The following is a 23,858-nucleotide window of genomic DNA, read 5'->3' as shown; positions in this document are numbered from 1 at the left end:
GTAAGGTCCTTTCCTCCCGTGTTTTGAGAGCGCATTCAATATCGAGATGCATATTATGCATTGATCGCGACTCTCGTGAGCAAAATATATGTGATCTTCGCGAAATACGTACAAAGAGACGAAACGAAATCGAATTTTTTACTCGCTGCTGTTACCACGAGGAGATCCAAGAATGTGGTTTCTGCATCGTCGACGGTCGCAGGAAGCGGAAGAAAGCAGAAGAATCGATAATTTCAGTTTTGGGGATCGCGGTAATCTCGGTGTCCCGAAAGGGTAGGAACGGGATAATTAGACTTTGAGCGGAAAGAGGTGGAACAGCCGTTCACAGCCACTCGCAATATGAGTATAATAGCAATGTAAGTGTCATGTGATGATGTGAGAAGAGAGCGAAGAAGGAAAGAAAAATATTGCGATCAGATAGAATCGCAATCGAGCGCGAGCCTTTGCGGAATCAGAGCACAGCTCCTTAGGTTTTTAACTTTTACTACAAACGACAACTCAAATGAGAGTGCAATTGATATTTAGTACAATTCCGTGCTCGCGCACACAACAGCGAGACGCAGGATTACACACGTGTATGTTTCTCAGTGATTATCACTTCGATACACATATTATTGGAATAATAAAAGATTCTTAGTGCCGGATCCTCGCACAGTGGCTTGATTTTATTTTAACACATCCAACGGAAGGCTCAGGATGTTCCTCTCTCTTCCCTTTATGCCGTTAAGAAAGCAGTGGAAGACGAAAAAGGAGAAGAAAGAAGCAATAGCAGCAGCGAAAACGGAAGATCTAATCACTCCTGTGTGCGCGTCTGACTTTGTTGATTTATTGTTATAAACGACAAAGTACAATAATACAATAGTACCATCATATTACTGCGCAGTTAGTTAGAGAAACAATATAGAAATAAATTATATAATTTAATCGAAGTGAATAGTGATGTAAATCCGTAATAAATATTAAATTGTGTATAAACTTACGAAAACGCAGTGTCCTAGATTCGCGATGCGGTGAGATTTGCGTGCGACACACGGGGCGGTCGTCGGCTCGTCCCTTTGATCGGAAACCAAGCGGTCGATTCAAGTCTTAACAATTGTTTTAACAATGTTGACGCGTTCTTCCCTCAACAGGAGTATTGAACACGAACGGTAATACGAGCTTCCTCAAAGCTGACCCCTTGATTTCCGAGTCACGAGAGACAGAGAGCGACGTTAAAGCCGTAAGAAATGAGATTTCTTGTAATAAGCGGTATCATCCCGTTCGCGTAACGAACTCGCTCGGTAGTTTGGTGATTAGTGCGAAACGATGTCTCGCGCTAATTGCACGAGTGACAGCAAAGCAGCGGTGTCGTTCCGGGATGATCCTCGCGTGTGGTGGGTCATTTTACATCGCATAGAATCGCCCGAAGTGTCAATCGGTCGCGCGATCATTTTCGGAGACTTTTATTCTTCGCACGCATTTTGAAAGTACAAATTTCTTCTCGTCGGTTCGGCCATTTTTCCGAAGTACGACGCACGCTAATTTGCCACTTTTTTGAAGGAAGAAGAAACAAAAACGATCGTGCAACCATCGACTCCGTGAGAGACGAATTCCCGTGTGTCGCGCGCTGCACGCGCGAACGTTTTCGCGTCTCTATATATAGCCCCGTATATAAAATATAAACTCTCGAAAATTTTCTCTCAGTTCTTTTTTTTCGGTTTTCCTTTTTTGGTTATTGCGTCACAGCAGAGTAAATAAATACCAAAGTGGTAGTTCCCTATTTTGAAATAGGTTTAGAGAGACTAGACTATGCTAAATCACGGTTCGATTTTTTTTCTCCTCCGCTCGTTATTTCTCGTTTCGTTATGCTCGCGAGAATTGAAGTTACCGCTTTGCGGATCGCCCCGTACTTGTAATTGTATTACAAAAAAAAAAAAAAAACGCGGAACCGTTCTCGCAACGCGTTCCACCGCGTGTTTTTCGGTGTGTATGCGTGTGTATTTATTCTCCTAAAGTATTATATATATATTAGTCTTTCATGATTAATCTTTTTTTCAAGATCGAGAATATCTAGCGTTCTCTCGATTCGATTGAATGAACGGCAAATTCATCACGTTCTCCTGCACGATACGCTTTGCAAAAGACAAACCGACAAAAGGTTCGCTTCGTAACCACCGAACGCTCGATCTTAAGATTTTCTCTTTTTCTAACGCTGCTAACTCTAGTAGTAACTATGCGTACGAAAAAAAAATTAATAGCTGTCTTTCAGTATGGTTTCCACAAATTCAATCTCCCTCTTTCTCTAACCAAGGATCAATATCGATGACTTGTTGTCTTTCCGTCGGCGAATTTGGTATTGTGGCGCGGTTCGAATCACAACGATGCATCCGGTCGAGAACGAAAAGAAGCATAAAGACAAGCGCATAAGAAAATTGACCTCCAATCGATAGACTCTAATGACTAGCGTATTTCAATTGTAAATTACATAAAGCGCGTATCGAATCTTTACATTTAGGCGTTATGTTAACGAAGTATCATTTAACATATTACGCACTTCCGGCATCTTTACGTCTCTCGTTTCCGTATTGTTAAGCGCGGACAAAATAAGAATTTTTGTCTCCTCGGAGGAACACGCCTTAGAAGAAAACGCGCCGTACAATCTCGTCATGAACGATACAATGTTATTCTTTTTCACGTTTCTTTTTCTTCTTTCTTTTTTCTCTATGAATGTCGGCGACAAAACCAACATTGGGTCTGGGAGGGAAGAAGGACATTCGTTCGCGAGGAAATCCTTCGAAGGAGGCGAAAATTCGGATCTCGGCTCTCTTCACTCGGGATCGGTCTCCGCTTCGCCAATTGGCAATATCGCGACGGGACCAGCGGCTGCTAATTTGGCTTTATACGCTTCCGGTTCGAACCAGCGAATCGGTGCCTGTTTCAGAGAAAAATGAAAAACGATTAGTTTCCGACGAGTAACCACGGCGCACGAATCGTTGAGAGAGCGGCATGTACAATGTCCCTTACCTTATGCCTCGTTATGTTACAAGCAGCATGCTTCGGTGTTGGGAAGCCGTGTGTGTTAAATATTGCTCACGTTTGGGCGCATGCAGGCGATAAATAGTAAGTTTTTTCACTACACATTCATCGAGCCTGGTTTGCTTCTTTTGGCGAACGAGCGAGCGGAGAGCAACAGACTCGGATGGATTTCGCAGTACGATTTATTATTAATACAGTGTGTATGTGAATTTGATACACAACACTAAGTCTTATGTCCTCGTTAATCTCCTGCAGGGAGAACCTCCTATAGGAGCTCCTAACGGAGCCACGTGGAGTTCCGTTTTCACCCCTTTCTTTTATTTTATCTTTTGTTCTTTCTTCTTTTCAAATCATTCTTAACGTCCTTAACGTTAAATGCAATAACATAATTATTCGGAAAGAGAAACATATACAGAGACGTAACGTAAAGTAAAACTCTCTTACAATAATATGAACAAATAATATAATGTAACAAAATAATAAGTATAGAAAAAAACATTAAAAACTTGTAGTTGTAAAATATAGGAACATAACGTGCACGCAAAGCTACTTTCGAGGAACGACGATTCGTCTGGTCGATTTACGACAGTCGACTCGATAGTTCATTTAACGCTGAGTAACAAAGAGTAAATATAATATGTAAACAGCAACTATCTAATAATATTGCGTAACTCGCACAACGAGCCAATTGCAATCTCGCTTGTATCCATCGAGCGAAAAGAAATTCGAAATTTCTCCCTTAAGTCGCATCCACGTATGAAATGAAGTTCGATCAGTCACGTTTATAATACTTAAAGTGTACGCACGAAATAAGTATAAATTAATAAAAAAAAAAAAGAAACAAAAATAGAAAAAGAAAGAATACTATGAAGAATACTTATATTCACGTTTACACGAGACTCGCTTACAATCTTTGGTCTTGAGTTGAGAATTCTTACAAAATCATTATTTCTACCGTTGCAAAAGATTTCTAGTTACAAGTTCGTAATCTTCTAAAACTCCGTTAGTACGAAACGCGAAATAATATCGAGATTCATGCGTTCTAATCACCGTAAAATCTGCTCTCGAGCAGAATTGGGAATACTGAGAACTACTAATATTTTCAAGGCCTCGAGCTGTAGCTGTGTCTCTCTTCGAGTTCAAAGATTCATTTGATATTTTAAAAAGAAACTCTTACACGCACACACGCACGCGCGGGCAGTAAGCAAAATGTTAACAATATGCTCAACCGTTTAGCATAATTAAGTTCATGTCCTGTCAACAGAACATATGAAGAATCCCATTAAAGTGGAAATCAAACTGATCTGTTATTGTTAATCTGCCAATGAATCTTGTTAGATTTATATCAGTATCGCATAATTATCTAAAAAATGATAACGACAAATAAATACGTAAAGACCAGATTACGCGTTTTTTATGACAATTATTAGTCACATAATTGAAGTAGAAAAGTTGAAAGAAAGCGATTACGTTAATTAATTAATTAATAATTAATTGTAATAGCTGATAACGCAATATTCGACGAAAATTGTGTGAGCTGTCAATCAATACGACAAGCGAAGAGACAGAACTACTTCTCGAATTTGCTTCTTCTCCCCCACCTCTTTCTGTATATGTATGAATTCTCTATACGAGAATACTATACCTAAAGGATGGGTTTGTTTTTAGTATTAGTAGGATTCTGCGATCAGAAACGAAACGGATCTCGCCTTCGCCCTAGCGTCTAAACGTGCGGTTAAGAAACACCATGACAGTAATCACATTCTTATCACCACCATCCGTTCATCACTGTAACCAACGCGCGGAACGTTTTACAGTGAGTATTATTATTGCGTTATTGATACGTGAGTGTCACAGAGAAAGAAAGAAAAAGAGAGTATTAAATCACGGCGTTGCAGGGAAGATTAACACGGAAGGTGTTGCACGATATGTGATTAGCGTTCCTGTCGCATAGCGGTACCTTACGAACTATATTGGGACATTCCTTTTGTATGCGCGCCCAATCCGCGGGGGGCCGTTTCGCGTAGGGGCCCGTGGCGCACAGCAACAAAAACTCGTACGTAAGTTCTCTTGCTTCTGGAACTGCGATACACAAATTATTCCAGTAACTGAACGTGATCAGAGGGAAAACAGATATAATACACTTGGAAAATTATTTTTGAGTAAGATACCGAGTTCTCGAGATAATAAAGACGCGAATCAAAATTACTTCGCGCAATTTGATCGTTATTTCAGATATCAACAGAAACGCTAAAGTACAATCCACCCCGACTGATCTTCAAGGGATTAAATGCAATATAATCCGAGTTTCTTTGTCTACCTTGTTGAGTCGAACACAGCTCCTCGGAGATCGGACGAGGCTTGTACGTTTCTTCGCTCTCCGAAGTCGCGGTACTATCCACACTCAATTCTCGGCCTAATGCGTTCACGTTGACCGTCGCCAACGGCGTACGGTGAACATTGGGAGTAGAGGAAGTTACGGCAAAGTTAGGCTCGTCCTCGTAATTGAAGTACTCTATACCGCTGGTAAAATTGTCACATTCGCCAAGAAAATGTTCGTCCAACACCAGTTTCGCCGTCTGTAAAATATATTAAACCATTACATATATAGTTGCGTGAAAATTATATGTAAAAAAATAAATAAAGCATAAGCAGAGAGACCACCGAATACTACATATATACTTATTCTTAATTAAAGTAATTACTAATAAATAAATGTAGTAAATTATAAAATAAGTAGAATGTAAAAAAATAAAACTAATCGAAAGAAATTTACCTTGTCATTACAGATTTGATAGGATTTAAACAAGAGCAGCGTGTTAAAGATACATGAAAGCAAATTTGTGATATAGATTATATATAAAGAACCCATTACCCTGACGAGGTCGAGATTGCAGCCAGTAATTTTGAGAGACTGGTTACCGACGGTAACCGTGTACTTGTATTCGCCTATACTGGCGTCGTTGGTGGAGAAGCTGTGGAGGAGAGATGAACGCAGACGAGAATTCTGCTGTTGGTTGTGCTGCAGCCTGTTGCTTTCGTCGGACGCGCTGCTGTTCAGCGAGGAACTAGAACCACCCATGGCTCCCTTCTCGCCGCCGCTCTGCTCCAGTCTCACTGGCGATGCATTTCGTTGTATCGTATCTTTGATTAAGTCCTTCGCGTAACTGACATAGGAAAGCAAACAGAGAAGAAGATATATGTATTAGACAGGCGTCTGGAGCAATTGACGTTAATATGATGTACGAATAAATCTACGAGGAAATAAATCTATTGAAACGTACTGTATCTTGTCCTCGGACGTTCCCGTGATTTGGACAAGTCGTTCTTTAGCTCCAGGGTTTACTACAAAGTAGATATACTATATCAGTGATGGTCTTTCTCACTACATACGGCAATCGTAAGATCGCGTGACAGTCATCGTTAAGTCCCTTCACACAAGTCTAATGGTACGGTTAATGTGTTAAAAGATACACGTGTGATATTGAGTGTTGTTACGTGTAAGAGACATCACCAAGCAAGATAAGTAACAAGAGATACGTCTTTATAGATTCTCGTAACACTCAAGAAAATGCCTCGGCTCTGCGTGTGTTATATGGTGAACAAAAATGCATCAAAGTATTAATCAGATTGCCAACCTTCCATTTCACGGGGAGTGCGATCGATCGACCTGTTGCGTGTCACAAAATGTAATCTAAACGATATATTCAATCTTATTCCCGGCTCTTATATACACAAAGCTGCAAATTGCAACGCACAGCACTCACACGCTCACGCTGGGCTCGTCGGGCTATCGAAGAGATACACATTCCCATACAGATCGTAAAAAACAACCGTACAATCGCACGAGATCACGCGACACGATCTCTTAGTCCCATCGAAAGAAAGCCAACGTGCTTCGCACTTCTCGATTAGGAGTGGATTTGTCACGGCCGGAGAAACACTAAGGCCAAACTCTCAGGGGCGATTCAATCACGCCGGTTAGATCGTAGACAGTATCGTCATGCAAGTTAAAAGTGGCAAAACGCAAAGAAAGTGGCTATGACATTTGATTACGAAACATGTGCGCTCGCATGTGTGATTTGCTTTGCTGGAATAATACTCGACGTATGAATCTATCCGAGGATTCTGTGCTTTTTGATTATGCCTTGAATTGTAGATGCTCCTCGAGCGACGTAAGCGAGGTATTAGAGAGGTATCTTTGGAGCAACGCTGGGTACTCTGTTCTCCGGTCGGAATATTAATATCGTTCTTGCGATGCATGAGCACACAATGCTGAGACAAGCCATTGGCGGATCATTTTGCTTTACCTCGCTGGAAGGAGATGATCGTCTGGCTGAGCTCCTCTATCATGTGAACCCGCCGCCCTTTTATTCCCATCACTGTATTTTCGTGCAAATCATTTTAACAGCGAAAACAACGGACAATCGTCGAAGTCATGAAAAAGAGTGTATAACTGCCGATTCAATTAACGCAATCGTGCGTTAGTAAATGAGATTTAGGCCCTTATTCTAATCGACACGATAACTTCGACCATAAATAATTTGCAAATCGTTCGCAAATGAAAAGATAGTCGGGAGATTGGTCGTCGCGTGTAATGATAACGTATACACAGTTTTGTACAATAAAATTTTGACGAGGGCGCGATTTAGCAGCGATTAATTTAAATTACCTTTTCCCGAGTCGCTATTGCGAATAACGACTTCGTCTTTGCAATAGTTCTTCCCCGGTATGCGCGTGGGCTTCGCGAATTTCCCGCTATTCTTGATCACTTCGCCGGGCCCCAGGATCGGTGCTGAGGTGGGCGAGGTCATTGCCAATAACGGTGACGACAGGGAATTCGTGGGCGTGTCGGGTACCGTCTCGGTCTGTTAGTGAAAAGCACATCGCTCGTGAGCGTCTCGGAAAACCGACGGAATGCAGAGGGTACGTCGGCAATTTATTTTACATACATTGTCCAGATGCGAAAATTTTTGCATATAGTACACGTCCATCGAATCGGTGTGACGCCATTGTTTCGCTCGCAGCTCTATTAGTTCCAGCATATGAGCCCTGGTCGTCAGATTTAATTTATCGTTTTGACTTCCATTCCTGATCGCCACAAAAGCTTTGTCCAGCTGACCTAAAATGAAAATAAAAAAAAAAACAAAAAAAAAAACAAAATGATTACTGTCAATGTTGGTGAAATTTTTATGTGGAAAGTTGAAAATCCTTGATTTGTTGCGTAGTTACACTTGCACTAAAATTTCTATTTTAGTTTCTATTTCTTTAATTTCTATTTCTATTTTATTGCACAAGTATTGCATTTATATTACAAACATCTTATAATTATTCATTATAATTATTTAATTTAATTATAAATAATTCTTATAATTATTCATTATATATTGTAATTACCAGAATAAAAAAATCAACAAAAGATAGCATACCTTTGTAAATAGGTTCTAATTGGTTGGCATAGAGTTTCAGATGACTACACATGGAGATTATATTCATTTGCAGCGTTCGGTCATGGAAGCCATTATTCAGTTGCATTGCAACATTGTCGATTAAGGATACTATATCCTCTACTAAAAAAATACAAAAAGAACAAGGAATTCAATTATCTTTGAACTTGAGAAGGAACAAACTGATACGCATAAGAAGAAAAAACTTATATATTTGTGCGAAAGAGTCAGAAGTTCTTTTGTCTGTTGTTTTGTTTTGTTTGAAGAACTTTCTGAACCAGCAACATATTGATACAATAAATTAGACTGAAACAAAATATATTTGCTTTATTTTAACTTATCGTCCAGAAAGTAGTTTGAAAGAGAACAGGCCTTTTGATATCTTTACATAAAACTTGCCACTATAAATTTTACTCACAATGAAATATAAATAATGAAAAAAATTACCAGTCGTGATCCGCCCATCGACGGTCGAGTTACGCTGGTTTAGTTTAAGCGGCCGTGGTTTTTCGAGTTTCTTCACAGTTCTGGCTCTGTTCAGTTGTGCGGTAGCCATTGTAATCCTACAACAATAAAATGTCGCGCTCGATGTAATGCCAATTACACTTCCCACGACTCGAATATCTCCGCGATATTGACACACGTAACAATTAGAGCGCAGCAAATGTTTGCACTCCCCAGCGGCCAAGATTCCAAGCTACATCACTGCTTCTCGATGAACTCATTTCTATCGTGTGACGTTTTGTCAAAGCAGCAGGAAAGAGAGAAAGACAGAGAAAACAGCCGCGACGTCACTCGTTCCGCTCCAAATTGGCGTTTTCACTCGCGAAGTGACGGCGAATTATTTTGCCCAAGTCATCACAACGATAAAAATAATTTATGCAGCTGTCACACGAATGCCGAGAAAGAGATAATATAAGACATACGCCACTAAGTTAGACGAAGACAGCGCGAAGGAACAGTGGCGGGACCTTCGAATTTTTTGCCCTGCTCGCTGTCGAATTTAGCCTCGCTGTGCGAGAGACGAAAAGTCCCTCTATTCTGATCCCCAATGAGGATCCTCGGGATCCCAAAGCCTCGTAACTCCGTTTTAGCATCCGGCGATTCCGTCACTGCGGGAGAGCGGTCGAAAGAAAGGGGAGAACTGCGTAATTGGAGCGAGTGAGAGATGCATGCGGACGCGGAAAAAACGGGCGAATAACGCGTGAGAGACAGCTATTTATAAGGTAAACGTCGCGAAATGCACGGATTGACTCACACGACGAGGATTACCGCGTGCGCAAATATTTGTTCACTTGATAAACAGACGTGTTTCGTGTCGCGTCCGCGAGTAGGAAGCGACGAGTCGAATAAAGACAATAGAGAGGCGCGAGAGAAAGGGGTGACGTCGAGTGCGCGGGCGGAAGGGGAACGACGAGAGAGAGAGGGAGAAAGATGAGGAAGGCGAGAAAAGGGGATGGGAGGGGGAGGACAACACACTAATAACAGCGGAGAAATTATTTCTGACGTGTGTACGTGCGCGTATGTGTGCGTGCGAGAGCGCGTAAACAATCGCAAATAACCGCGACGCGGGTCGCAGAGGCGCGGGCGGACGGAACTTTCGCAGCGGCTCTTTCGCGGAATTCCAGATATGGAAATATCCGTGCGGCTAAATCGCGCCGCGGTATTGCGAGGTGACGGCGCGTGTCGCGAAGCACGTCGAGCCCCTCTCTTCCCCGCGACGTCGGGTAGCGCGCGCGGGCTCGGCGCGAACGTACCTCTCGCGAAGTCCACCGCTTCGTCGGCCGTGCAACGGATCAACGACACGCAGATCGTCCGGTTGAAATCGTGAAGATGTGTCGTCGACATACGCCGCGAAGCTATCCGAGTACCTCGAAATCCGTGGCGGTCAGTGCTGCCAACGCTGCGAACTGTCGCCCTCTAGACGCGCGCGAGAATTGATTCACCGTTTGGTACTCGCTCGAATATCATAAAAATGTTTACAGATATTCGAGCTCTTTGCGACAAGATATTCATACAGCGATAACAACTACGTAAATTGAAATAATTGCAGTCAATTTTTGCTTTCATTACTGACGACGAGGGCTGCGTTCGGGGAGACGCTATTCAGCGTTAGAGCCTCCGCACAAGAACATCCGTAACATGTTAAGTTCACGGATTTCTTTGTGCGTTGACTTATTTATGTTTAAGTTAAGTTTACGTACTGGTATGGTCATTGTATTGTCAGTTCTTAACGTAACGTAACATGTTGCGAATGTGCTTGTGCGTTGGCTCTTATGAGCGTTCTCTGTCCTTGTTCAATTTTTAGGAACAAACAAGGACAGAGCACATTCATAGCGCTAAATAGTGTCTCCCCCATGGACGTAAGAATATATGGACGGAGTGAATTGTCGCCGGGGTGAAGCCCAAAGGATGAGGGAAATGATTGTATGTATTGTAGTGGAATTACGGTACCAAAATGGCGACGGTCGCTGTTTTTATACACTGAAAATAAATATAAACTCCGGCACTAATATGGCCACGACGATGTAATCCTCTTGCCTTCTGGGCTTCACAACCCCTCGTTTATAATCGCACTTTTCGCTCCGTCCATGTATTCTTACACGTCCATGGTCCCCCGAATGCGGCCGAGATGATATTACCGACCGTTGGTCTTACGAGATTTAGTAGAAATTTCGCTATTTTAATATCCTACTGTCGATAAATTTGTCGGTAAAAAGGTATAAAATCAGTGTAGGTGATAATTACAAAAGTGCAGTATTATAAAAATATAAATAAAATAAATAAAAAGCAATTACAGTAAATGAAACACTCTAATTGGTTGATTCTTACGTTTACGACCACGCAATTGTAAAATGACCTTTACGAAAACCTGCGAAGAGTTTCTTGCACTAGTGTAGACAGTTCATCTAAAGAGGACGGATCGTGTGTGATTTAATTCTAACCTAATCTAACTACTGTTGATCCTGGTTATTCTTTACATTTCTCTGGGAGTTTCATTGAATTTCATTGAAGAAAGACGCAGACACACAGAGCAGAATGTCAATATTTGCTAGGCGAATTCTCCCATCGAACTGTAATAGTCTCATTTTGTTTTAATCATTGAAGTTTTTAGCATATATTATGTATGTACTATATCCGCGTGTTTCGCTGTTTGCAGTTTTGAAGGAGTGCTTACGACCTGTACGTAACACCTGTCCTCGACAGTTCACGACTCAGTCGCAGCCAAATGTGGAGGGTATGTAAGGACTGTCCTTATCATCGACCTATAGTATGGACTGCGCTATCTCTTACTTTGTTCGTATATGAAAAAGGGTCCAGAGAGTGAATGAGATAGCAAGTGAACTACCTCTGTCTCTATCTATGAATCTGATTGATACAGACTAAAAAAAGATATTGGCCGTGGACTTGTGCTGGCCTTGTCCCATACTGAGACTTACTTTTGATTTGCATTACACGGTCCATTCTATAGGCTGATGGTCTTTATAGTTTGGTGTCATTTGATCGTCATCTATTTGTTCATCTATTTCAGAGAGCTCAGAGGTTACGCTGGATCCTTTGACCCATCCAGACTTCTTCCAAGTGCATAATCTGTTTACTGTGAAGGATCTATATAACGCGAGGGTGCACTACGGTCACAAGGAGACCTCCATAAACAAGCACATGGAAACGTTCATATTTGGCTCCAGAATGGGACATCTGATCATCGACCTGGATCAGACCGCTGAACTGCTGCGACAAGCATTGAACTTCACTGCCCACATCGCATTCAGAGGCGGTATAATCTTGTTCGTCTCGAAGAATCCTCAAATCACCCATCTAGTGGACAAGACAGCCAGAGAGTGCAAAGAGTTCTCGCACACGAGATTCTGGAGGAAGGGCATATTCACGAATTCTACAAATCAGTTCAAAACTGTAACAAGGCTGCCCGATCTGTGTATCTTCATCAACACCCTCGATATCATGACTGAACACATGGGGATAATGAATGCGGCGAAGATGTGTATACCCTCCGTGGGTATAGTCGATACGAATTGCAATCCAAACCTCATAACGTATCCCATTCCTGGAAACGACGACTCCCTGTGCTCCCTAGAACTCTATTGCTCGCTGTTCAAAAAGGCTATTCTCAGAGGTAAGAAGGCGAGAGAGCAGCTCACGAAACTCGCGAGCTCCACGTAGATCTAGTGTAATCAATCCAGCTAAATGAATATCGTGTATAGAGTAATTGGCCAAAATATATCTCTTCTTTCTCTAACTCGAAAACGAGACTGAATAAGATGCTAATGAATGACAATACTTCATTCGTTTTGCATTATGTATATGACACATGTTGAGTGAAAAGATATCTTTGTGCATCAGACGTCATACAAGGCTCTTGGAAGCCACACACATACACAAACTCTATAATTTTCAATTAAATTTAAATTTGTTGTCAATTAAATGGAATGTAAATAAAATAAATTAAAAAAATTTCTTGTAAATTTGAATTTATGAAATGAATTCAATTTAATTTACTTAAATGTACATTTCTCTTGATCTTTGTGAAGATCATATGTATTGTGTTACCAAGATTAAGAGGACTGAAGGATCAGATTACCTGAAAATCGTGCTTATTTTTTCATGATTTTTTATGACAAACTGAATGAATATGCGAAAGTAATATTTTGACGTGTATTTGTACAACATATAAAGAGAAGAAAAATATAATTTAATGATTAAATACTCAATATAAGTGTATGGTGTAGTTAAAATGTATTTCGTTTTTCTTTTCAGTCGTCATTTTGCAGTAATATCTTGATTCTCGGTGACTCAATTAAGCTGAATTTTAAGTAGAAAATTTCTGTAAGCTTGTCGTTATCGGGTGAACCACTATAATAGAAATTGAGTAAAAGTTAACAAGATCGCAAATATCTTAATGGAATATTATTAAAATTTTCAGTTCTTTTATAGTAAAAAAATTAATATTTCAAAATTAAATATTTTCACGAGTTTGTCAGTAGTTCACCCGATAATGACAAACTTACGGAAATTTTCTACCTAAAATTCAGCTTAATTGAACCAACGAGAGTCAAGATATTACTCAAGATATTGCAAAATGACGACCTTGAAAAAAAAAACCAAAATATATTTTAACTGCATGTACCATACTTATATTGAGTATTTGATCATCAAAATTATATTTTTCTTCTCTTTTTATATGTTGTATAAATACGTCAAGGTAACACTTTCGCATATTCATTCAGTTTGTCATAAAAAACTGTGAAAAAACAAGCACTTTCAGGCAATTTAACCTTCCAGTTCCCTTAAAGTTTCAAATATAGTCGATTATTCAGCTTCTAAGAAGCTTATATATTGGTCTTTTAATTAAGTTTACTTACACAGTATCTTAAATGTATAAAGTCGGAAAACATCGAGGGAACTACCAATGAGCCGTACTTACACACTGATCTGTGTTTGATGGGGATCACTGCATAAATTACGCTTTCGTAATAATAATGAAAAATATATTGAGACACATGACATTTGACGTACATTGTTGAGTGATTTTATTATATGTAGTAAAAAAGTAATTATCGCAATATATGATCACTTCTTGTTATTCTCTTTCGTGGTGCCGTTATCACTCAATCTTGCGGCCTTCTCGTACCTTCATCAGGTATTTCGGACCGATGTTTGTCATCAACCTACGTGAGGCGAATGTCAAACTTAATTAGTATTCGACAATGACAGCGACACATGAATATGGCGAAATGTCACGTACCATCGCATAACATTTGGGAAGCAGTAGAATCCGTACAATAATCGCATCGTAGGTGTGTTGGCGATCCACACTTCCTTCATTTTATTCGCGATCGCGACGCTCATCAACACCGCACAACGTCTCGCGCTTATCTTACTGCGATCTACCGCCGTCTCCACGCCATATTTCTGAAAATTTCATGACATCCAATCAATTTTATTGTTTAATTAAATATCGGCTAAACGATCGTCGCGTATGCGCAATTTACGGTACATACTTGGCCGGGCGTGTCCGTGAAACATTCGGCTAGAAAATTGGTCTGCACTGGACCCGGGCAAGCTATGGTGACCTTGATATTCTTATCGCTGTGCTCTGTTAGCAATGCGTTAAAATAGCCCTGCAGATAAGTAATATTACAATGCCAATGCATATGTACGCAGTTTTTGAGCAAAGAAAAAATGTTTGGATCAAGTAGAAAATTAAAGTTCATAAGTGTTCATTGTTTAACAAATCATATCTGGCAGTCTGAAATGTTAAGTCATCGGAATAAATAATTCTCAGCCATGTTACTTATAAGAATAACATAAGAAAAAGTTCATTTCGGGATCCTCGTCGCAGAAGTACAACGGTCAATGTTGAAAAACATATATCACTGTATTGACTATCAATAGTGACAATAGAACAAAGTTTTTCTTGTTTTATTGCACTATTGCGTTCGTATATAGGCTCATAAATGTTAATCCATAAGACTTCGATAAATTTTTAGACTTACTTTTCTGGGGGGGATTGCATAATTGAGAACGTAACTGAATTAACGCGAATAATAATGATAATATTTTATAACGGGAAATTTTATCACGAAAGTTTATCACGAGATTGCAAAGTGTGCTTATAGAAATATTTACTTATAAGACTTATAGGAGTATTTACATGTAAGGCATGCTTGGCGCCGCAATAAGACGCCGACGATGGTATCGCTTGTATCCCCGCGATACTAGAGGTGACGACGATGTGACCTTTTCCCGTTTGCAGAAAATGTTTAACTGCCAATCTACTCAATGATAGGATGGAAAACACGTCCAAGTTGAACATGTCTTTGTCGACTTCAAGTTTGATGTTCTCCCATTGCGCTCTTTGACTGCGACCAGCATTATTTACCAGTATATCCAACTGAAACATGCGTCCAATGTGTAGAATGAGTTCACGTTTCAGAGTTCAACCGTTAATCGTTCATCTTTAGTGTTCATCGTTAATAATCATCCATAATTTTTCCAAGTTATCTATTAAATTATCAATATTCCAATTTATCTATATTTTTAAAAGTCACCATTCGAATAAGATATAAAAGCGCGTACCTCACCGAATTTGTTGATTACGTGTTGGAACGCTTCCTTATGAAAGTCAAAATTAAGTAGATCCAACGGATATGCTTCCACGTCGTCGTCATGCAAATTATTGTTTACTGAAAAACAAAAATGTTCACGTTTAGTGATAACGAGAACACGAGCGAGTTTGACAAGTTTTTATAATTAGCTTCGCAGCGCATCCCGATAAGAGAATTTGCCTTTTTATCAAGTAATAGCATAAGATAAATTTTGCCATTCGGCTGTCGGACACATCCTAAAATTCACCAAGAGAAAAACATCGCGCAAATTTAGCTGCTGACCAAATTTACTTTTATAAATACTTTTATAAAAGAAAAAACTAAAACCGAGGAAGATAAAATATGATATTAGTGTATCCTTCTTGACTTCTTTACGCGAGAGATTTCGGGTTTAGCACTCGCGGTAGACTTAAATATCTACATGATTTTAGTATATAAATAGTTTAATGAGAGTTCGACTTATTTTTTAATATTTTATGTGTATATATTTGATATAATTTTATATTTATAAGATAAGATTTTTCAGTTAAAAATTAACATTATTTTGATATCGGTATTATTTTGATGTCTCGATATTTGACTTTTGTCTACAGATTTATCAGATACCATCATCGGACTTTTTATACAGGGTGTCCGGTAACTGATTGAGCAACCGCCGTGTACAGGTAGAACAGGTCAAAATAATCATAAAAGATACATACCATTTTGAAATTTTCTCAATATTTATTCCGTAATTAACTAAAATGTATAAACGAATGAGTTCACGAGAAGCGGTAGGACAGGCTCTGTGTATAAAAAAATGGCTTAGCAACGATAAGTAAACAGCTGATTTCGAGACAGAGTAACAAGCGTAACGTATACGTTATTCCACCTCGAAATCAGCTATTTACTTATCGTTGCTAAGAGGTAAGCCATTTTTTTACATACAGAGCCTGTCCTATCACTTTTCGTGAGCTTATTCGTCTATACATTTTAATTAATTACGGAATAAATATTGAGAAAATTTCAAAATAGTATATAACTTTTATGATTATTTTGACCCGTACTCGGCGGTTGCTCGATCAATTATCGGACACCCTGTATATGCAACTTTTTATTGCTCAAAAATGCCAAAATTTCAATACAAATTCTGAATTGAAAACTTGCGACATTAACAATGCCGAAATAATATGTCGAATTATTTTCAGGCACATCTGAATCTTTGTTATATTATCTTATCTCTATATCGTATTTCATCTTATCTTACTCTCCAAGCAGTTTTTCTTCACGCGCTCTAATTCAGCAGTTCTGCGGGCGGATAGGATTAATTTACAGCCCGTTTCAGCCAACACGTATGCCAACTCCTCGCCGATACCGCTGGATGCGCCCACGATCCACACTTTCTTGCCTTTTAACGAGGCTGCGATAGCAAAAGCAAAATTAATAACGAATCATTGTCATTCAAACAGCGGAAGAAGAATTACTTCTCCGCTGTCTTTCGCACACCGGTACAAAAATACGATACTCACAAATGGGCTCGCCGAACTTCTCCTTAATGGCGAGCGCTAGATCGGAATCCAAAACAAAGGCACAGAAAACGTAGACGAAATAATAGAGTAGAATCAACAGACCGATAAGCGAAAGCACGTCCATATTTAGTCGCACAGCAATTCTAAATTATGTCTGCGAACAAAAGAGGAAAAAGTAGAGAAAAACAAGCGAATCTACGTGATTTATGAAGAATCTACATCATTTTTAAACACGCCTCAATTTTTTATCTCGATATCTCGAGATATCTCATATCTCGATATAAACTTTAAATATGTCGTGATTTGCACTTGTCACAACACATATAGTTTCGAATGCACTGAGTTTGCAAAAGCTCGTTGGATTTTCATCCTTATTTTTTTCAATAATAACGCAAAAAGGTTCATGCCACTTTCAGTCAAATTATCTGCTATCTTTATTTATCACTTTCTGCTTACGAAGATAGAAAAAAGGAACACTTTTATTTTGAAAACGTTTGTCATTCCGCGTGCCGGTATTGTGTGATTTTTGTTCACGTTATTCGAATTCTTACGACGAGAATATTTAGATTCTGCTGCGTCCGTATGTTACGTTACAAAATCCCCTACAACAGTGGCGTTTCCTTGAAATTCCATCAGTCCCGAATGTTCGCCGAGTGTTCTCGACGAAGTACTGACTAAACAAGAGATTCAAACTCCAATCACGACATAGCGTGAATCATCGTTAGCTGTCAGAGTACAAACCGTGTGGAAACTCACGACCACCGAGAGACTCTCCGATATGGTTGCTCGGTTCGACTGATTCCGTCTGACGATCACCGGAATCACGAAAGGTCATGGAAAGAATATGGCGAAATATTTATATTACATCACACACGCATGCGCACACACGATATATTCTACATTGGACGTACAACACACCCCAGACAGCACAAGAACTTCTGAGAACATTCCAGGGATATTCTGAGGATATTGAGACGTTCTCAGGACGTTCCCTGGATATCTGTACTGTTAGGGACGCTACCTCAAATATTCGGAAAGAATACTTTCAGCTGGATCTACCGCAGAAGCACGCGGCGAGGGAAGTCGCGTTCCGTCCCCGACGCTACACGTCTATCGTGGATCTCGTTTTCGTTCGATTTAACGCGCAAATTGGGGACCGGTTCCTCCTACTAGCCGGGAACATTCAACATGCTCTCTGTCGTTTCGCGTTAGCTGTCGAAAACTGGTATAAGCCAGTGCGTAGGGGAAGAGATAAATGTGCGACATTAATATGCGATTCCCGACTGTCCCAATATGGAATTGGTAGTCGAAGTTCAGCAGCTGCCGTTGCGCAGAGTGTCGCAGATGGCCACATCGACCCGCGACTGAGACGTGCGTTCAAAGTGGCGGCAACATTTGTAGGGAATTATGGAATACCCTATAGGTAGTCACGCTTGCGTGCTCCGCTCGCTCGTTTTTATTGCACGGGATAGGTAGATAATATTTGTTTGCATAAACAATGCCAAAATATTGTCTATATGTACACATGCGTGTTCTTACAAACATCGATGCTTTATATTTGCTTTAGGGTAACATGCATTTGCATATATATTCGGATTTTCGATCCGAGGAAAAAAAATAGTTGTCGCCCTATTCGCTTGCAAATTCTTTGAATGTTCGAAGTTTGAACGCTCTCATAATATGCACTTTACTATACTCTGCACTTTTAAAATGACTGGATGTTCGTTTTTCGTGATATGGAATTATTAATATTTGCGATAGCGCGAGTTTTACTTTATATATTGTAACTAATCACCGACCAAATGTTTATCAAGTAATTAAAAATTCTAATAAATGTATCCAACTCGCACGTGTTAAAATTGTAAAAAGAACGTGTTAAAACACATATAGTTTCGAATACACTGAGTTTGCAAAAGCTCGTTGAATTTTCATCCTTATTTTTTTCAATAATAACGCGAAACAGTTCATGCCACTTTCAGTCAAATTATCTGCCATCGTTATTTATCACTTTCTGCTTACGAAGATAGAAAAAAGGGACACTTTTATTTTGAAAACGTTTGTCATTCCGCGTGCCGGTATTGTGTGATTTTTGTTCACGTTATTCGAATTCTTACGACGAGAATATTTATATTCTGCTGCGTCCGTATGTTACGTTACAAAATCCTCTACAACAGTGGCGTTTCCTTGAAATTCCATCAGTCCCGAGTATTCGCCGAGTGTCCTCGACGAAGAAAAAGGACGTGTTAAAAGAAGGTGCATTAATTTTTTATATTTTAGTATCGCGTTCCAACATTCAAAAAGTTTGATGGCTGTTTCTTGCTACTTACGTAACTACATATGCAAAATTGTTTTTCAGAAATATTTATACAGATGCACACGAATTCAAATAGCATGCTTTACGTACGTACAACATACATTAATTACGCTTCAACGTTCAGTACAACTGTGTGCTCTCTAATTATTGTCCACACAAACGTCAAGTGGCTCTTATAGCAGAACGTATCAGCTCGTCGACACATATGATTCACACACAAACACGCCAAGGTTGTTATGTTTTAAACAAAATGCTCTTAAAACAAAAGTTTTAAATATGTTTTAAACGTTAGATAAATTTAAACATACGTTTTTTTAAAAACATGTTTTAAACATTTGTTTTATAAGAACATGTTTTATAAGAAAGTGAAAACAAATTTTAAATGCAAAATTATTAGTAATAATAATTTGATCTTTGGCAAAATATTTATTTTTATGTATTCTTGCATATTATATATAAATGTGTACATTAATGCACATTTTAATTATAATTACATATATGTATATCGAATATGAATATAATTGCGAAATCTTCGCAATTTTGCAAAAAATAGCAACCTGCTTCAGTCGTAACTTATATTACTTCACATTTTATATCTCTAGACACGTCGATATTGCACGAAAATATCAAATATAAGTAAACACTATATATATATATATGTCTCACACTCTCCTCCGGGCATTTTGTGGGGATGTAGAACAGGTTGAGGTAAACATAAAAGTCCTATACCGTTTTGCGATATTCGTAATAATTATCGAGATATTAATTGTAGAAAATTTATGAATGATCATGCAGGATATGGTAAGTGAGTTATAATAGCGACGATTGCCGTCGTGTACTTGTACTTTAGGTCAAATTGAATAAAAGAGTCCTCTACCATTTTGCAAATAATCACATAGATTTTTAATTACTAATTAAAGAAGATGAGTGCATTATCACGCAAAATCGTGCAATAATCTTATATCGTGCAATGATAATCTTCTTTAATTAATAATTAAAAATCTATGTGATTATTTGGAAAATGGTAGAGGACTTTTTTGTTCAATTTGACCTAAAGTATACACGACGGCAGTCGTCGCTACTATAACTCATTTACCATATTCTGCATGATCATTTACTAGTTTTCTACAATTAATATCTCGATAATTATTGTGAATATCGCAAAACGGTATAGGACTTTTATGTTCACTTCAACCTGTTCTACGTCCCCACAAAATGCCCGGAGAAGAGTGTGAGACACTCTATATATATCGAATAAAATATCGAATATTCCTAATACAAACTAGAATAAACTATACTAGAAGAAACAATATATTGATATTTGTTAAAATTTTATATAAATATCAGGAATAGGAACAATTGGTAGATTAAATATATGTTTTAATATAATATATTTTAACGCACTAAATGTTATTAATATATCCTTTCTTATAGAATAATTAAGAAAAACAGCTTCATTAATATGACGGCTTATTAGTTTGCTTCTTTTATATACCACACATTAAAATTATATAATGTGTATATACATGTATATATTAGATTTGGTTTCCGGGTTTGACGTTTCGCGAACATTCCAGTCCATTTCATTAGGGAGGAACAACTGATGGCATCGAGTCGGAATCAAACAAAGAATCCACGTGGCTCAAACCCGGAAACCAAATCTAATATGCATGGACCCCGCGAAAATCTAAAATACATGTCCCATATAGCACACAATGTTATATGAATATTCTTATGGAATACGAATATTCTTAATTTCAGAATATTCAAATGGAATGTTCAATAAACGTTCAATATACGTAAAATATTACAATTAGAGTCATATTTTCATAATGAAAAAGAACATGCTAAGAATATTCCTCGAAAGTGTATAGAATATTTGTCGAGAATATTTGTGGAATATTTTTCGAGAACAATTTTAGAATACTCGTTCCAAACTATTTTCGAATATTCATCGAATTTATATATTGCACATTGTTTATGGTGTAATACATGTCTTAATAACTTCTGAGAAAGATAGTGAAATCTGTGATTACATATAACCGACACATTACCCAGACAACACACAATATTTATGATAAAGATTCATAAATATTTATGTCGAATTATCTTTTAAGAATACTATACAAATATTTTAAAAATATTTTAGGTATACATAAAGGAAAAAAATATCAAAATCTTTTTCAAAATATTAAAATATAGACTAAATATTTTATGCTATATCTATAAAAATAATATATACATATATATATATATATATATATATATATGTTTCTAAAAAAAAAATATTTCTATAACATTTTATAAATAAGTAACATTTTATAAATATTTTAGGAACATAAAGGGAAAAAGTATCAAAATCTTTATTCAAAATATTATTAAAATATAGACTAAATATTTTGTACAATATTTATAATAAATAAAGAATAAATATTTGTAGTAATATTTCGTAAATGTTTCTATTAACAATTATTATACATGAAAAAAATAAATATAATTATTTATAACTATTAAACTAAAAAATAAAAAATTCGAAATTTAAATTGGTAATGTACACTGAAAAAATTCTTTAAATTAAAGAAATATAATTTGTTAAATATAATTTCTTAACTTAAAAAATATTTATTAGATTTTAGAACACATGTAATAAATATAACGTAATATTTTTTATCTGTAAGATGGTGTAAAATTATGAATTTCTAGATAAAAAATGATTTCTTTGATTTTTTAAAAATATCAGTATATAAGAATAAGTAAATGACTTCCTTACAAGAAGAGAATTAGTCTTTTTAATGTAAAAACTGTGTTTAAATAAATATTTGCTTGTTTTAAAAGTAAATGAAATACAAATAAATTTAAAAGTAATGAAATATAAGCAAATAATTTTATAAATCTAAATAAATTATTTTGTAATATTAAATGTATCTTTTTCTGTATCAAATTAAAGTTTCTTTTATTATCAGAAAACAATTTATTTAAATTTACAAAATGATTCAGTTGCATTTTACTTTTAAAACAAATATTTTTTAAATATATTTTTTACATACATGTTACACATAATTTTTACATACTTGTTACCTATACTCGTTATTTCTCTATTATTGTTGCTTTTTTATAAGAAGTATGTAATACAATTTAAAAAATAAAAATTGTTTTTTATTGTCTGTATGTGTACAATTATGCATAATATAATTATCTTGACTCCTGTCGGAGTTTTACATGGTGTGTATATGAAATTGCCCCATTTAATAGCGTATATATGGCCCTTGATAGAATTAAATAGCCTACTCAAGTAGGAATTTACTACTAGCATCAAAGTGATCCAGTACTAATTTATGGTAAACTTACTGGCATAATACCAGATACCAGTACGGTTTTCGTATTGGTGTGATACTGGGATGATAGAAAAGGACCAGTATCGGAAAATAGTACTGTCACAGTATCGAAAATCAGTACAGTACCAGTATAAAAAAATATTGATTCCTAGTACTGGGGAAGTACCTATTCCCAGTACCGAGTCAGTATCGATTTGTAGTAATTTTTATTATTTGTACAATTGTTAATATCACAACTATTGTATTTAGTTATAATATATATGGAAAGAAAGATCAGATCATATGCCATCCCACCATATGCCATCCCTGGTAACAATTTTTCATACAATTTCTTATATTATTGTTTTTAATGTCATTATGTCATTAAATCTGAACGATTTAACCATCATGCAATAAGTACTGAAGACAGCAGCACCGAATAAATTATTAGTCTCGCCATGTAACTTTTACAGAATTTTTGTGATTTTGTGTTTATTTGAAAATATATCATGCTTCGATTTTGATAAAATTTAATACAATCTGAATTGGACGATCGATCAAATTAATTCGTACATGTAAAAGCATAGTATTTTATTAGCATGATGGAAAAATGTCATTATCTGCTGTTTTATTGTAGTAATTTTCTATACAATCTCTGGTAGAAAATTAATTTCGAATTATCGTACCGGTCTCTCTTACATTATTTATACGCTAAACGGTTTCGCCTATATTTTGCGATTTAAAAGGCGAACAAACTCTAAGATTTTTCTTCCTTAAACTAAGTGGGCAATACAAAGCACTTTTTTATAAAGTGAGGAGTGTCTAAGACGACGGACGATTATCCAAAAAATATCTTCGGTTCAAGTTTGAATCTCACCAGAGAAAATCTTAAAAATTATGAAAAAATAATATAGAAAAACTTTTTTTTTATTGTATTTTATAAGTATTTATGAGTATTTATGAGAAAGTGCTGATTCTATGAGTAATTATGAAAAATTATGAGAAAATTTTCTACCAAAAATTTAATTGAAGAATCTACGAAACGACAGGATCTGCGCGCAATCTGCCGTCAGAGTCTGTCGGCAGGCTCTACGCACAGTTTTCCGCCAATCTGATGTCAGAGTCTGCTCGAA

At 37.3% G+C, this 23,858-nt stretch overlaps 3 protein-coding genes across 12 annotated transcripts; 1 reads left to right on the top strand and 2 right to left on the bottom strand.

Annotated features, from left to right (window-relative positions):
* Window positions 1–804: 804 nt before the first annotated feature.
* Window positions 805–10,384, bottom strand: LOC116847409 (eukaryotic translation initiation factor 4E-binding protein Mextli). Of its 5 annotated transcripts, none has more exons than XM_032822383.1 (11): window positions 10,220–10,384; window positions 8,910–9,025; window positions 8,445–8,585; window positions 7,968–8,137; window positions 7,688–7,883; window positions 7,326–7,397; window positions 6,300–6,360; window positions 5,891–6,182; window positions 5,336–5,594; window positions 4,976–5,097; window positions 805–2,911 (listed from the first exon to the last, which is right to left on the bottom strand). In XM_032822383.1, the coding sequence occupies exons 2-11, from the start codon at window positions 9,016–9,018 to the stop codon at window positions 2,807–2,809; spliced, it is 1,527 nt and encodes a 508-aa protein (XP_032678274.1). In that variant the 5' UTR covers window positions 9,019–9,025; window positions 10,220–10,384; the 3' UTR covers window positions 805–2,806. The 5 variants fall into 5 exon arrangements, with proteins under 5 accessions (XP_032678274.1, XP_032678275.1, XP_032678276.1 ...); XM_032822384.1 differs by lacking the exon at window positions 10,220–10,384 and adding an exon at window positions 9,389–9,817; XM_032822385.1 differs by lacking the exon at window positions 10,220–10,384 and adding an exon at window positions 9,111–9,365.
* Window positions 10,385–11,185: 801 nt separating this feature from the next.
* Window positions 11,186–13,189, top strand: LOC116847414 (28S ribosomal protein S2, mitochondrial). Its single transcript, XM_032822391.1, has 3 exons — window positions 11,186–11,538; window positions 11,623–11,700; window positions 11,995–13,189. The coding sequence occupies exons 1-3, from the start codon at window positions 11,502–11,504 to the stop codon at window positions 12,642–12,644; spliced, it is 765 nt and encodes a 254-aa protein (XP_032678282.1). The 5' UTR covers window positions 11,186–11,501; the 3' UTR covers window positions 12,645–13,189.
* Window positions 13,190–13,952: 763 nt separating this feature from the next.
* On the bottom strand, window positions 13,953–18,324 carry LOC116847400 (dehydrogenase/reductase SDR family member 7). Of its 6 annotated transcripts, none has more exons than XM_032822362.1 (8): window positions 17,649–17,826; window positions 17,098–17,251; window positions 16,836–16,988; window positions 15,561–15,667; window positions 15,136–15,375; window positions 14,483–14,602; window positions 14,227–14,393; window positions 13,953–14,149 (listed from the first exon to the last, which is right to left on the bottom strand). In XM_032822362.1, the coding sequence occupies exons 2-8, from the start codon at window positions 17,219–17,221 to the stop codon at window positions 14,086–14,088; spliced, it is 975 nt and encodes a 324-aa protein (XP_032678253.1). In that variant the 5' UTR covers window positions 17,222–17,251; window positions 17,649–17,826; the 3' UTR covers window positions 13,953–14,085. The 6 variants fall into 6 exon arrangements, with proteins under 6 accessions (XP_032678253.1, XP_032678251.1, XP_032678248.1 ...); XM_032822360.1 differs by lacking the exon at window positions 17,649–17,826 and adding an exon at window positions 18,119–18,324 and having other exon boundaries at window positions 13,997–14,149; XM_032822357.1 differs by lacking the exon at window positions 17,649–17,826 and adding an exon at window positions 17,839–18,046 and having other exon boundaries at window positions 13,997–14,149.
* Window positions 18,325–23,858: the final 5,534 nt, after the last annotated feature.

The sequence above is a fragment of the Odontomachus brunneus genome, unplaced genomic scaffold (genome assembly GCF_010583005.1).
Source record: "Odontomachus brunneus isolate Ranch 3 - 2012 unplaced genomic scaffold, Obru_v1 Obru_scaffold_077, whole genome shotgun sequence".
NCBI lineage: Eukaryota > Metazoa > Arthropoda > Insecta > Hymenoptera > Formicidae > Odontomachus > Odontomachus brunneus.
This window is presented reverse-complemented; position numbering and strand designations above follow the sequence as displayed.